Raw genomic sequence first — 16111 nt, forward strand, 5'->3', positions numbered from 1 at the left:
GTCGTAAGGGAGTTGAAATGACTGATAAAACTCAACAATTAAGGCAAATTTTTTTTGAAATTCTTGACATTATAGCAACCCAAATAGAGGTTAGGTTTTGCGACGTTGAAAAATTACATTTCTTTGATCTGTTGAATATATCAAAATTTCCCATTTTTGCTAAAGAATTTCCTCACGATCTATTAAAAAACTTGACAACGCAGTATAATATTTTTGATATAAATCAACTAAAAAGTGAGTTATCCGCTATGTACGGGAATGATATAATAGAAAATTGCGCAAGCCCTTATGAAATGTTAACTTTTTTTCACGATTATGATTTAAAACTTTGTATGCCAGAAGTTTTTAAATTATTATGCATTTGTGTTGTTTTGCCAGTGACAAGTGCTTCTGCAGAAAGAAGTTTCTCCGCGCTAAAAAGGATTAAAAATTACATCAGAAATACAACTGGACAGACACGATTGAGTAATATGGCAAAAATCTCAATTGAAAAATCATTTATAAAATCACAGGATGAGAACGTTTTTATAGACGATGTAATAGATCATTTTGCAGAACAGAAGTCTCGCAGAATTCCTTTAATTTATAAAAAACTTTAAATTTTAGAACTCAGTTTTCCTTTTAGAATTTATATTTTTTGAAGTTTTTCTAAAATAATTATAATTTTTAAAAATCGTGAAATAAAAAACCAAAAAACAAAATTTAACCCTTTGTTTAAGTTTATTTAACGTAAACGGCCTCACTTTATGATGTCACAAAATCGACCTTCCGACTAACATCTTACGACGAGAACGATCAATGGAGATATGCTAGACCGAAGCTTCAACTGAAGGGATATGTGAGAGCGTGAAGAAGATGGCACTAGATTAGCAGTCGCCATTTATAACACTTACTAACAAATCTCCCAGATAAAAAATACCTACTAACCCCCAAAAAAATATAAAAATCCCAAAAAAATTAATAAAAAATATAAAGATTCAAAAAAAATATAAAATAATAAAAAATTCACAAAAAAATTATAAAAATAAAAAAAGGCCACGGGAGATGCCACCTAGATCCTTGAGGCTACAACTTGGCAGCTAACCAAGGTGCAGGCTCGAGGATTAGAGGTCCCTCGTTTTTCGTTCGCTTTTATCTCACGATACGAGATTTCATGATAAACCGGAGTAAGTCGCTTAACGACACCTTGGGTATCATTTAAGTTACATTTATGAGCACCCTATTACACATGGTGCTCATAAATACAGCTCAATCGCGGACTTTTTCAAAAAGCAGTCAGCCCTTATGTTGCACCTTCAGTGCACATAAGGGAGGGTGGAGGAGGGCTTAGGAGAGCTTTGAGGTGAGGATGACTTTTGTTGATCCGCGCGCGTATCGTCAGAAGTCCTTCTCACGCCAAGTCATTGTTTGCTGGCGCGAGCAATGCCTCCTTAGCCGGGTATGACTGGAGCAAAGAGAAGCTAACCATAATAATAATAATTTTCCTTAAGTGTAGTGTGCCTCACCATCTTGTACTATCACGAGCCGCCCCTGGCCCAGAGCCATGTACAAAGGCTTTACCAGTATGCGAAATTAAAGCTTCTAAATAACACAAGAACGCCAAGAAAACATAACAATACATGGAGAACAAATTAAAAAAGTTGAAAAATATAAATATCTGGATACAATAATTAACGAAAATAATGAGTACACAGAAGAGATTAAGGCAAGAATAGGACAGGCAAGAAATTCTTTCAACAAACTGAAAAAAGTACTCTGCAGCAGGGACATTTCAATTTCTTTAAAGATAAGACTTCTGAGATGCTACGTATTCTCCGTATTATTTTATGGGTTGGAGGCTTGGACATTAAAGAAGGATGTTTCGGACAGATTAAAAGCCTTCGAGTTATGGGCCTACAGAAGGATATTAAGAATAAGTTGGATGGATAGAGTCACGAATGTTGAGGTGTTGAGAAGAATGGGAAAAGATAAAGAGGTTTTAAATACAATTAAAGTCAGAAAACTGCAATATCTGGGACATGTCATGAGGGGCGAGCGTTATAACTTGCTGCAATTAATAATACAAGGAAGAATACAGGGTAGAAGGAGTCGCGAAAGAAGAGGCATCTCCTGGTTAAACGTAGAGCAGCGGTATCGAAAGTGCGAATTGCCATGATGGTTGCCAACCTTCTTAGAGGAAATGGCATATGAAGAAGAAGAAATAACACAAATGTTACTAGAGTTCTTAAAAGAATTAAAACCTTTGAATTTTATAAAGTTAGTACAGAATAAAGGTGGAAAATTACGGGAGTATAAGGATTTAAAGTTTAGTGTACTAAATTGTGATCGGATATTGAGAAGACTAATGTAATTGGTTTTATCGGTTATACTAAATTAGTTTGTTTCACATTTCTCTCACATCTAGCGTTTCCATCAAATTGACTATTTTACACGCTAACATTTAAGACACGTAGTGTTGGGTAATGAAAATACACTTACCTTAAAGGAAGTTTGAGATTCAATACTACTGGCTGCGCCAAAAAATTCAGTATGCTCATCCAAACTGAAATAGATACCAGGTTTGTTTCAGGATTTCCGCTGCTCGATTTCAGAAGTAGCACCAGAACTTCTCCATAATGTTCTGGAAATTGGAATTCGAACACAGTCAGCAAATGCTTTTCGTAAAGGCAGTGAAGTGTTAACGAGGCCATCGGTGGCTCAAAGCCTAGTGTCGTCAATGCTTGAATAATTGATTGAATAAACTGAGATCTTTGGCTGATTTTGGGCGATTTTTGCCGGAGCCAGTTTTCAATTTCAAACTAAAATCATATATTTCAGTATTCAATTAACCTAAACTTTAGATTTAAAGAAAAAGCTGCAAGGAAGTCCAACAGTGTTAAATCGGACTATCTAGATGACCAATTCTGATCACCACAAGAGAGAACTAGACGGAACCACAAAATAGATGAATTATTTTTACTCTATACCTATCTACCGTTGCTGTGTTATTTTTTTAACGTACGTCGTACGAATTGTATTTCCCAAAAAACTATTTTGGTTAAATACCAACAGAAATTTCTGTAGTACTAACTGGTTCTCAAATATCTCTATACACCATTTTCTGAAAGACCAAGCAACAAAGGACAAAGAAGCATATTATCTGGGCTATTTCATTGATATCAGGTGATTAGAAAAGACATACATAAAGCAAATACGTTTTCATCATCATCAGTGGTGCTACAGCTCTAGTTGAGCCTTGACCTTCCCCAGTCTATTTCGCCAGTCGTTTCTGTTCATCGCCAACCGTTGCCAATTTGCCGCGCCGATTTTCCTTGCGTCCTCGTCCACACCGTCCCTCCATCTCAGTCGTGGTCTGCCTCTACTCCTATTTCCCACTGGGACCGATAATAGAGTTCGTCTGGGTGGGTAATTTTCATTTGCTCTTGACACATGTCCAGCCCATCTAAGCCTACCTATTTTTATGAAGGATATTACATCTCTACCATTTACTATTTTTTTATACTTCTCGTACAATTCGAAATTATATCGCCTTCTCCAAATACCATTCTCACAGAATGCGCCCATTATTCTTCTTAGTATCTTCCTTTCGAAGACGAGCAGAAGATTTGCGTCTGTTTTGGAGATGGTCCATGTTTCTGACCCATATGTCAGCACTGGTAGGATGAGTGTTATACAAATACGTTTTACTGGGTATAATATTTCCTTAATGGTCTCTACTATCTGTATTCCTGAAGGCTAATGGCCTGATGATGTAGCCAATCCTAAAATAACCATGGAATTCTGACTACGATACCATCATCTATTCCTCACTAATAGTTCATGATCGAGAGGCATAAAATTCTCGGCTACACTTCCTTCAACTGCTTCTTTCTATTGAACGACTTGTTAGAGGATTGCCAGAATGTGTAAGATTACAAACTAATCCGGTTTTTGCTGAATTTTTCAGTTAATGTCTACATAAATAATAAAGTCAAATCACTTGTTTGTCCATGTTTTGTTCAAAATTGTGAAATATATCTGCCAAAACTACATTATTTCTAAATTTTTATTTCTCAACAATAAAAACTCACGTATTGTGTACTTATGTGAATTTTCATGTCATTCAGTGGCGGCTGGTGTAGTAAAATTTTGGGTAGGCCAAGCCAGCAAATTACATAGCTATGTGTAATCAGTGACGGATCCAGAGGGAGGGGTCACGGGGTCATGACCCCCCCCCCCCTAACTAATTTTTTAATGATTTCTCTGTTCATTTTAACTTCTTCATTGTAGGTATCTAATTTTTGCGATTTTTGATTTTTCATCTAGCAAATCGCGAACAGAAAACGCCCTCTTCTGTACATCCTTAAAGGACAGGAAATTACTTAAATGTTTCTTGCAACTGGAATGTTTTTTTAAGGAGGCAGACATATTTTTTAAATCAAAGTATCCTTCACAATTCTATACACATTTCTTATTAGAAAATAACAAACACGGCCAACAATATAGTCTATTTTTCGTAATACTTTCAGACAATCATTTGTAGACATCATACCAAGAGCAATTAAAAGTACGCACCTTTTTCCATCGAGCAAAAAGACAATAGAGGGAATGTAAAGGTAGTGAGGGCAAAAATATTGTTAGACAGGAAGTGTCATCTTGAGAGGCCACATTAAACAAGGAAAGAGAGTCCCTTTCCTTGTTTAAGACATCAAATTTAGTTGGGTTATGTTATTGTTTGTCCCAACTGTCACATGAAATCTTATTTATATTGAAGTTTTTTAACAATTGTGTCGCATTTTAGACTATTATCGTTATTATTTAATTAAAACTTTCTCGTCTAATACACATTCGAAAAATATTTTACAGCTACTGTTAATAAGTGCCGGAAAATTTAAATTTGGCGCATTCGCATTTCCGGATATGTCCGCCATCAGAGGCCACTTTTTTGGTCTTCTTTTCATAAGGATTACATTCCCTCTTTTGTCTTTTTGCTCGATGCCTTTTTCCCATCTTTTTGGTTAATACGCAATGTTGGAGTAGGCCTTTCATTCATAATAATTTTTTTTCTATCAATTTCAGTTCTTCTAGATAATGGCGATTAAAATAGTGAAACAACAATGTCCAAACACTCACTATCAACAATACTATTACTGCAACCTGGTAAAGCGTCATAAAAACTCATTTTTATGTATCAGTTAAAAAACAATCTCAGGTATATAAGTTGCATACAATCAGGCGATATAGAAATGAGGTAAATGTGATTTTTTTTTTTTCGAATTTTACGAATTTTTTTAAATTTATTTAGGCAACCGTGCACTTGTTTGCAATTGTGTTGTTTGTTCAAAAATATGTTACAATTATAGATTATGTTACATATTTTTTATCATAATTTAAAAGAAAATTTATATTACAATTCGATAATTACGTTACAAGTGACAACGATGGTCATCGTAGGCCCGATCGCCTGGTGCCTAAACAGCAAGCATAAACACGACAATATAAATCGTTGTCCGGCAAGCTGCTTAACTTCAAACGCTTTTTGTACGGGGATCTTATGTGAGCTGGGTCGGCCAATTCCGATCGGGGCCTGTTAATGATATTTAAAATGCCTGAATACGATTCGATGCTTTCTGTGGTAATATAATAACTTAGTTGTTTTAACGGACGCTAACGTATTGAGTGATTTAGTACATTTAAAAGTTATTTACATGCATTAACATAATTTTTAAATATATGTTTTTCAATTTTAAAGCTCTTAAAATTATTGGGTAGGCCCGGCCTATCCTGCCTACCCCCAAAAGCCGCCACTGATGTCATTGTATTTTTAATTGTCATTATTTACTATTTTTCATGCGAATTAGCCACAATTTTCAGTTTAAGTAGAAATCTAAACATATTTTCGAAATATAAAGATGGTTAATAAAATTAAAATAGCATAAGAAAATAGCTTCAGAACGATATTAAATTGTCAGCTGTCATTTTGTATTTATGTTCTAATGGCAACACTCTACATCAAAAATGGCATCAAATAACCATCTTGTTCGAATTTTGAGAAATCTACCAGCGCATTAAACTTACTTGTGCTTTCATAGAATTATTATAGTAGGAAAACAACAGGACAATGGTGAATTTTGTAGTGAAAGTAAAAAACATAGTTCCGTAAGTCATAAATTATGATTTATGCCAAGCAGGCATAACCAACTCTTTCTTAAACATCTTTTCTTTATTTTGAAGTTCAATAAATTCAATAACACACGAAATTTAATCAAATAATTTTTACTTACCTTAGAAAGTAACGCAAATGCTACGTCATACTTTCCAACCTCCTTGCATATTGTCGAGTACATTAAAAGTAAGTTGGCAGTGCCTACGTTGCAAGGAGAGAAGTGGGGGGCAAGATATTCTCCCAAGTTCGAGTCTTGCAGGATTTTTTGAAGAAGTCTAGGCATCTCATATTCAACACCGCATATGTGTGACTAAAAATAATATAACTGTATATAAAGTATATCACAGATAACGACAATTAATAGAATATTGTTACGATAAATAATGACGTGTCATATGACTCAAAACTGTAAACATATTTATTGCTAATATCTCTTCTGTTCTAGTTATTTCGGCGCTCAGTTGAAAGACCTGTTTACCTGAATTATGATGAGACACCCGCGATTTGAAATTTCCAGAAGCAGGCCGAATAAAACCAGTATGAACGACCTTCTGGGCTCTTCGACGGGGAATCGCGGCGATTCCGGAACTAGCGGCATTTTATATTTAAAGAGGAATTTTTCTTTTAAACAGGACAGTTAGTTTTTGAACATCGCGTCGAGTTTTTAAAATGTAACGCACGTAAACTTGTTGACATAAGTTTATGTACTAAAGTTTCCTGTTAATGAAAATAAAAATTTAAGTACATACCTGTCCTAATTTCTCCAAACACATCGAAAACAGCGTCTTTGTAGGTGGATAAGAGTTTATTTCTTCATTCAGTAACGAGAGAATATAATAGAACAATTCCACACCCAACTCAGCAGTGGCAGGATTGCAATGTAATTGAGATTGGAGGGTTCTGAAAAATACGTCTATGTCATAAAGTATTTAAAGTATTCCTTTGTTGCTGTTGATAATAAAGCTGTTTTGTTGTGTTGTCATACTTGCAGCAGAAGTAAATACTCCTTAGATCATAGTGAACCAGAGCTTGGCCAATTTGCCTACAAACAAATTGATCTCAGTCACTGTTCACCTTTTTCTAACTCACATCTTCCTCAGATTTTTTTTAAATTCGTCGATCCACCTAAGATAGAGTCCTTCTCGATTCTTCTGTCACTGAGGACGCTCGACAGAGTTTCTTCACCGATTGTTATTGTATGATTTGTGAAGTATGAACGCGCCTCTCCCTTATCGGGAACAAGGAATCTTACATAATTCTCTTGTTAGAAATAATTGTTTGTGTAAACAATTATACAACCGCATAAGAAGAAATACCTGATTTGTGAACAAAAAAATCGTATTTCTGTAAGAAAATAACTCTTACGTGTGACTGTAAAACGCTTTCAAAAACATACGGCCTGCTAAAACACTTACTTGATAGTTTTTTGTAGAGAAACTGAAGCTACACACAAATTAAGAGAAGATAGCTGTAAAGCTTTTCCTAAAAGCGATTCATATGTATTTCTGTTGGCTTGGATTTGATGATCAATTCTTTCGTTTATTCTTGCTTCCTAAAACACAATGATATACTGTAATTAAAATGAATAGTACACCAACTAATCGTAACAGGTCAGTCAAATGGTAAATATAATGACAATATAAGGTTTTATATTGAGTTACCAAACAAGTAATATTAAACAAAATGTAGTATTACCTGCATTTCCAGTACAATTTCAGCTGCCCCGGCACAATACACCGTCTGATTTTTACCTTTACAAGGCACTTTCTTCTTTACCCTGTTCAATACAGATCTATACAGCTGCGGCACTAGCTCCTTGTACGCACTATCCAACGCTTTTTGCTCTGACAACTTCAAGTTGTGATTGTGCGCGCACTGTTTCAAAGTTTTAAAACACGGCTCTAAAGATTTAAACATTTCGTCTTTGTTGCCAAATTCGATGTTAGGAACAACTGGAGCTGAAAGAGAAATCGATGGCGGCGGTTTAGGTTTGTCGTAAGAGGCTAATCTTCTAAGAATACGTTCTATGGGGTCGTCACTTTCTACTCTACTTCCTGCATTCAATAAGGGTTTGTTAACATTTGTTTTCTCGCGGAAATTGTTGGCTCTCCATATGCAGATGTGGTACTGTTGTTCTGTGATTAATTGTTCGGCGTCTAAAAATTCTAACCATGGAAACTAAAAAGAATTACAGTTTGTTAAGATAGTGTAAATCATGATACCACCGAAAAGGCTTCGGTGTGCATCCAGATGTAATTGTTAAATAACCAACCTGACATGACGTTTTAAAATATTTTACTTTAATTTCATACATTTACTTATTATCGCTTTAAAAATCGTAGGATAAAGAAAAATATGTTGCTTGGACTCGTAGACCTTTCCACACTGCGATCAAAAATTTTTTAGAAGCATAGCTTTCTTACTGAGGCTACGGACGAAGCGGTGGATCGTGCAGAAATGTGATAAAATAAAAACGACTAAAACGAAACAATGAAACGAAACAATAAAACAACTGTAACGATAAAATGAAACGAATGTAACACAGTCAGTCAGATTATGCAACTACCCACAACGTAGAGTAGTAAACGCAGTCACATGCGTGTTTTTTTAGTAAAAAAAAAATATATATCCATAAGGAGAATACAAAATAGTATTCCCTTCCTGAACATGCATGTCCATCGATGTTGCGATCAGGTTTTAAGGACCTCCTGGTATAGAAAAGATATGGCCAGTAATCGTTTTTTGAATTACTACTCATGCCATACTACAAGGTTCAAACACAACCTACTCCAATGCCTTAGTTTGAGAGTGCACAGGCTGACACATGCTTTTTACAGAATGGATCCCCTCTTAATGCCAAAGGAAATTCTGTTATAAAACTTATATCCTCTACGTCTCATAAATAAATATTTCTTTACTGTTTCATACCAGAGACATTTACCAACTTTGGCTGAAGCCGCAGAATCAGATGTTTTATTATTAAATTCAAATACTCCACCATGAGCTAACTCTCAGAAATCTCCCACGACTTCAAACGTTTATTTTTTTTACCATTTTTTCCACAATTTAATTACATTTCGAGGCTTCCCCAGATTAAACCTGTCAAGATTGGGATAGAGAATGTTCAAGAAGATCAATAGGAAAACTATTCTCCAACACTAACACTTTCTTATCTAAACAAAAAGAATCCAAAATAGTCTATGGGACCCTTGTCGAAACTGTGAATAGTCTTATATTGAGCAAACTGGTCGCCCTTAACACACGTGTGCTTTCTCCACACACGTTTTGTCAACAAACCACCAAGCTGATTTTGAGAATACAGAAATTTTAGCCAATGAAAATAATTATCTGCTGATTTGAGAATTTGGTAGAGTTGGTGGAGCTTGTTCCATTCCATTTTTTTCATAGCTGGCATCATCCTCTCCTTATTTGCCAGGTTGGCTTTATCATCACAGCTGTCATTTTTTTGGGTCCTTTTCTAATTCAAATTGATAGTAATAGTTATTTTCAACATACATTGCCAATTTTAAATTTTCGCGGCATCTGCCATCCCTCCCCACCTGTTGAATTTGTTGGTTCCTTTTCTGCTTCGTTGTCGCTGTCAACCTGTTGGATTGCTTTATATTATATTAATTGTTTATCTAATAATTTTTTAACAAGTTTACTACTCAAAGTTTTGTGTTTTTACTATATTGGTTTTCAATTTAATATTTTAAATGTGACACGTGCTTCGTTTGACCATTTGTTAATAATTCTGTTTTTAAATAATAAAACAATTGCCACACGGCTTTTTTCACGCTTCAGTGTAACATCTAAGGCTATACTTATATTACAATTGCATCTGATTAGATCTGTTTATACACGGATTAAGTAAATTTTACTGTTAATCTTTCAAATACAAATACATTATGTGAATGTTTGATTATCATGACCAATTTTTTGTAAAACTGTGTTGGTTTGTTTACCATCGGAATTGTATTACTTTACATGTAAGTCACTTTTTACATTAATTATCTTTTTCTCACTCTATTATGAGATGTCATTTTTTATTTGGCATTCTCTTTTTAAGTTAAAAGAACTTTTTTCCTTCTAAGAGCAGCTTTGTTCTTACAGATATGGACTAATGCTGTTTTGTAAATAGGAAAAGAAACGTTTCCGCTAATACATATATGAAATAGTTAACATCTTAGCGTATTTTTCTTTTCTCCTCCGTATCTGACATATCTTTAGTCAGTTAGAGTTATAGTGTGAAAGAGATTTCACCCCATTCCATTGTTTTTCCCTGCTGATATATACATATACATAGATTCATCGCTTCGTGCGTAGACGATAAGAAAGTTATGCTTTCTATCCTCGGTCACTCTTGGAGTGCCACATCCCGTTTTTTCTGTATATACGTCATTTTCGGATATGCATTTGTGCTTATTTTGATTATTCAAGCTTTACTTCAACAGTAACTTACAATTTCTTCTCGCTGCGCTTCTCTTTTCGTTCATTTCGTTTATTTGTTGGTTCTTTTTTCTCATAATGATTTTCCTTCATACTTTTCAGTAGTTTCCTTTTATTTTCGGAAGTACCTATAGCTTGAAACGGGATCCAATTCCAGAGTCTGTTCCTTTTCCTTGTTTGTTCATAGAACATTCTTGTACTATAATAAATTAGATAATCGAAAACTATTCTCGAAAAAGCCCCACATCTCGGGAGAATGCTAATGGAAATCTGGATGTTACCGATCTTAAATCGTTCTTTGCTTCTACTTGGTGGTGATCAGCTCACCAAGCCCTCCACACGACAAGCTCTCAGTTCCCTCTAAACATCGTAATGTACTTTAGTTAAATTACCCAAAAAATTATTAATTTAATTTTAATGGCACAGAACATAGTTGAGGCAGTGGACTTTACATGCGCACTGTATACTGTTGGTGTTATTGAATCTTCTTCTTTTTTAGCAGCGTATGTCTCATTCTGGTCTACTCCTGGACATATACATTGCCTTATGCTTTCCATGTTCGTCTGTCTTAAGCTAGCCGGTGTCAGTTTCGCCCTGCATTGTTTATGTGCTCTTGGTCGCCATTGTATTAGTCTCTTTGCCCACTTCTCTTCGCTCTCTCTTGCCATATGTCCTGCCCATTTCCACTTAGATTTTACGATAGCTTCGACAAAATCTTCTACTTTGGTTTTCCTTCTTAGATCTTCGTTTCTCATAACTTATTCTAATGAGAGACTGGTTAGTAAATTCTATTATATAAGTCATGACAGGAAGGATACATCTTATAAAATATATTCTAAATAATATGATATTACTTACTTGTTCTCCTTGCATAATTCTAACCAAATAACCAGATTCGTACTGTGGAGGCAAATTCTTCAACAAAATGTTGTTTTCTTGCAGTGTGGGCTCCTCTAACCACAGCGAAAAAGCTTTAAATATCCTATGAGATTTCTGATAAAATGGTTTTTTACTCAACTCCGGATTGTCTTCATCCTTCACATCAAGTTTACTCATGAAATAATCCACAGATTCTTGAAGTCTCCTCTTAATTTTCTTCTGGAATGTAAAGTTAACCATGCCCTCGAAAAACTTTTCACCGACACAGGCTTTTTCTACGATGCTAGGGTTTGGAATACGAGCTAGATGTAGAGTGAAGAATTTTTGCCATAACAGAGGTAGTAAAGGGTGATCTAAGGGTGTATCCAAAGCTTGTTGAGCCCATCGGTAGATGGAAAGATATCCTGAGGTAAAGGCAGGAATCTTCAAGGCACTTGCTGCTTTCTACAAAAACAAATAACATTTTAGATATAAAATTGTAAGTATTAAAATATAAATAAAATTCTTATACAGAACTCTTTTATTTGTGCACTATTATGTAAAGTTGTAACACAAGGTAAAGTAATAACAAAGAATCTGTAGATTCCAGAATAGGAGCGTTGTTTGAGATTAATCTAAACTTTGATAGATGGCGCTTCGTGAGAACAATATAATCTCAATTAATACACCTGTTATCCCCAACACATGACATTTGTCAATATTTCAAGCAAAAACAATAATTTGTTAGTTTTTAATAGGAGTCGAGAAGAAGCAACTTCTGTGTTTCGGAAACGAATTCAAATTTCAAATGTAGAGACTGACTAAGACATATTTTATCGCTTAAGTATTTAATAATATACGTATTCTAACTATTTAACTATAAAACACAAACATTACCTTAATGGCCTGATCCACGTTGACTTTTCCTTTTTGTTTACTCAACTGTATTAACACCTCATTCCAAAGACCTGTACGTCGTTCCCTTTCTTCATGTTCTACTGATATTATAACATAAGCAAGCCATGTATAAGTTGATAGCGAGTTTGATATTAAGCTGCCGTTTGTGTTGTTACTGGAGACCCATTTAAACAAAGAACTTATTGTTCCTACATTCTCTTGAGGTGTGCCGCACTAAAACAAGAATGGTATAAAAACGTGTTTATTGCTAAATAACCAAGTTTCTAACTCTCCCATCAACAATAAAAAGATAAGGTTTCTATCTGTATGGTAGTTTTTTGTTGATACAATGTTTTAACTTACAACAGAATGTTCACTAGCATTTTTACATTAATTTTATTAAAAAAATTGTCTGCCAGCTCTCAGATTATAAACTGTGGTAGATTTGCTGAGTTGCAAGATATACCTGCTCTATGTTCATTTCTTAGAGTTCTAACCCTGTAGATTTACCATTATACTTACTTGAGATTGCTCTCTTAGGATTTCATAGACAGCATCGATGGCGTCCGGATGCTGGAAACCCGTTCGGATTATAACATCTAGTAGATACATAATACCCATATCTTTATTCCAGCCTGGTATCGAAACTAAAGAGTTGCACCATAATCGCACAAGACATCTCGGACTCTCTAGATTATAGTACCCGTAATTCATTATTTGACTTTCTATCATGTTACCAAATTGTTGCAGAACGGTGTTTTGGCCGTAAACCAAATTTTTTGCCATGGAAATATATCCTCTATCAGCATTCAGCAAATTCATTAAGATATCTTGGAATCTTTCCAGGTTAATTATACATTCCTGTGAGTTTATGAACAAAGGTATCACTACGTATAGAACAAATAGAACAGCTTCGTGTTTTTGTTGCGTTTGGAGGTAAAGCAGTTGTGGAAGACCTTTAGTACATATTAAAGGCACTAGATGACCCCAGGAGGTCATTAACAGCGTGACGAATACTGCCAAGCAATTTTGCTCTCTTACACCTAAAAACAAAATTTTTTTAAATATTCGATTTATAGAATGGAACCACATTTATTCAGTACTTAGTATATTTCCATTATTTGCGTCCAAATTTTTCCCATTCTTTCAGAAAGTAGTGGGTAGGGAGACAATGAGAAGAAAAACACTTTAATTCATTTAACTGCCGACGTTTCGACATTTAATTATGACTTTTTCAAAGCTCTGCTGCATGGCAAAGTATAATAAAAACATGTTGTCGTTATCCAGTAGGGATAATTCATAATGTCGTGGACCTGACGTAATCATTTAGTGACGTCGATCTACGAACGAAACAATAATATCAGGCATTGCTAAAAACATGCAGTTCTCTTCAGTGCGTTATCGTAGACAGACAGAGACGAACTAGTTTTTGCGTTAGTGAAATAGCTTTAATATTTTTATTTTTTTTGTGAACAATCGTTTTTAATATTCTATCATTTTTTGGATCATTCTGAATAAAAACGGTTAATTGTAATTTTTCTCTAAAGTTGATCATTTTAAACTTATAAACAATTTAAAATTGAAAAAAACAAACGAAAAATGATGATTGAAGGCTAAAAAACACACAATTATTTTTGAATTCACCAAACCTTGTTCTATCAGTTTCTGATACTTTAGTTTGGGCTTATTTAATTTAAAAACATTGTTTTTAGTTGTTTGAGGCCCTTATTACAACCTAAAATGGATTTATACAAAACTGTTTAATAAATTAGGACCACTTTTTGTATAAGCGACCTCTTGAACATTATTCTGCGGTATTTTATGAAAGTGATTATGCAAAAAAATCTCATGGGAATATTTTTCCCAAGGAATTCGAGGTTTTTTCGTCTCGTATAAACATATTTTGCTGAATTTAAAACCAAAATCCTATTATTTTTCTATAATACATTGATTTGTTATTTATTTATTTGTCCTCTAAATTTTTTTCAGTTCTTAAAAGGTTTATTTATAAGCCAAATTAGTGCAATGTAAATATTTTACATTTTTACACAGTAATTCTTATCGGCAGTGAAGAAGGGAAGTCGTAAATTTTTATTACATCTTTCAATGTGAGATAAAATAAAAATGCGATGACTAACTGGAATGTTTAAGATTAGAGAAACATAATAAATGTCATGTTTATTAAATTAATACTCGACATCATTAGCACGTGCAAATCCTACCCTGTCGCCTAATTTCCTATGAAATTAAAATGGAAAATGTTTTCAGGGTCCATTTATTTTTTCGGGCATGCATATTTACGAGGTCCACGAGGTTTTGAAACATCTTTACTTACAGATAAAAACTGATATTAAAATTAACGGTTAAGTTTACCGAAAGTACAAGCTGATTACAGCCGCAAATGTCAAACATGGAACAAAAATTATCGGTTTAGCAGTGTTGGCATGTTTTTATAATGTAGATGCTGTATGCTTCAAATAAAAAAGATAAAGCTTTAGAAAAGTACATTTTGTTTATATTATGTTATGAATTCTACAATTTTTGATTTATATAAAACAAGATTGAGTAAATATTTGTTTCTTTGGCTCGGAAAACGTCTCTCCAGTGGCTTTCTGTACTTGATCTGACCATCGGATAGGTGAGCGTCCTCTGCCTCTACGTCCTTCTACGTTTCCGCATACAATTAGTCTTTCTAAGTTGTCATTGTCTCTTCTCGCAATGTGGCCAAAAAACTTTAAAACATTTGCAAGACACTGAGAGGAGAGTCTGGTCTGAATGTTTAGCTCTTCGAGAATCGACTGATTGGATCTGTGCTCCGTCCACGAGACGCGTAGCATTCGTCTCCAGCACCACATTTCGAATGCGTCAATCCTTTTCCTATCCTCTGATTTTATTGTCCATGTTTCGGCACCGTAACTGAAGATTGAAAAATTTTTTTTTTTTTTTTTTGAATTTTTAACAAACATACACACAAATAGAATACAATAGATTGTGTACGATGACGAGTAACTTGCAGATTTTATTTTGTTTGCTGATATATCTGTATGTACTGTAGAATTATGACCATATTGTTGGTTTTTATACATTTATGTAGAACACATGGTTTCACTAGTAAAGTTCCGTTTTTCTTCTAGATATCCCCCTATCCACTAGTTTCGCAAAAATCTTAGTATAAATAAAAAGAGAGTATTTGTTTACATTAGTAAGGGTCGCTAAAAACGCGAATTTTTTTTAGCTAGCCTGGAAAATGGAAAAAAAGCAAAATTTTTATGTTTTTTATTACGGAAAAATACGAAAATTGTAAAAATATTAAAAAAATAATAAAAAAAAGATTATAAAAAGTAAGAAATCGAAAATTAGGAATACGAAAATGTTATCAAAATACAAAATAGCTTTAGTTATAGGTATAAAATGTATAAACCAATGATTTTTTTCCCTCTTAAATTATACAAAAATATACAATATTGCAAAATGGCCAAAATTCATTCATTTGGAAAAAGAAGTCAAGCGCGTTTAAGCAAAATATGAAATATTCTGCACAGGTTCAATGTTGCCACATATACATTTTGCTAAGTAAATATATTGAATTTAAATTTTTTAATAACAAAATAAAACCTAACCTAATCCAATCACATATAAAAATTTAAATTAAAAAAGAAGTTACTAACCTATGCATCCAATTAAACACAACATAAAACGAAATATTCACCAGATCGATAGCAATTGCGCAAAGAGGAAATTGGACTCTTTAGTACTGTCGCA

The 16111-nt window shown here is 34.1% G+C and overlaps 1 protein-coding gene across 1 annotated transcript in view; it reads right to left on the reverse strand.

Annotated features, from left to right (window-relative positions):
* Epg5 (ectopic P-granules autophagy protein 5) overlaps positions 1-16111 on the reverse strand; it is a 48267-nt gene that overhangs the window by 12589 nt on the left and 19567 nt on the right. Inside the window, exons 11-18 of the mRNA XM_072522435.1 lie at positions 12872-13392; positions 12350-12583; positions 11453-11917; positions 7841-8323; positions 7561-7697; positions 6895-7045; positions 6264-6455; positions 2479-2798 (exon numbers count right to left, since the gene is read on the reverse strand). Of these exons, the coding sequence (XP_072378536.1) occupies positions 2479-2798; positions 6264-6455; positions 6895-7045; positions 7561-7697; positions 7841-8323; positions 11453-11917; positions 12350-12583; positions 12872-13392 (2503 nt within the window). The remainder of the gene's footprint in view (positions 1-2478; positions 2799-6263; positions 6456-6894; positions 7046-7560; positions 7698-7840; positions 8324-11452; positions 11918-12349; positions 12584-12871; positions 13393-16111) is intronic.

This window comes from Diabrotica undecimpunctata, chromosome 2, assembly GCF_040954645.1.
Source record: "Diabrotica undecimpunctata isolate CICGRU chromosome 2, icDiaUnde3, whole genome shotgun sequence".
Classification (NCBI taxonomy): domain Eukaryota; kingdom Metazoa; phylum Arthropoda; class Insecta; order Coleoptera; family Chrysomelidae; genus Diabrotica; species Diabrotica undecimpunctata.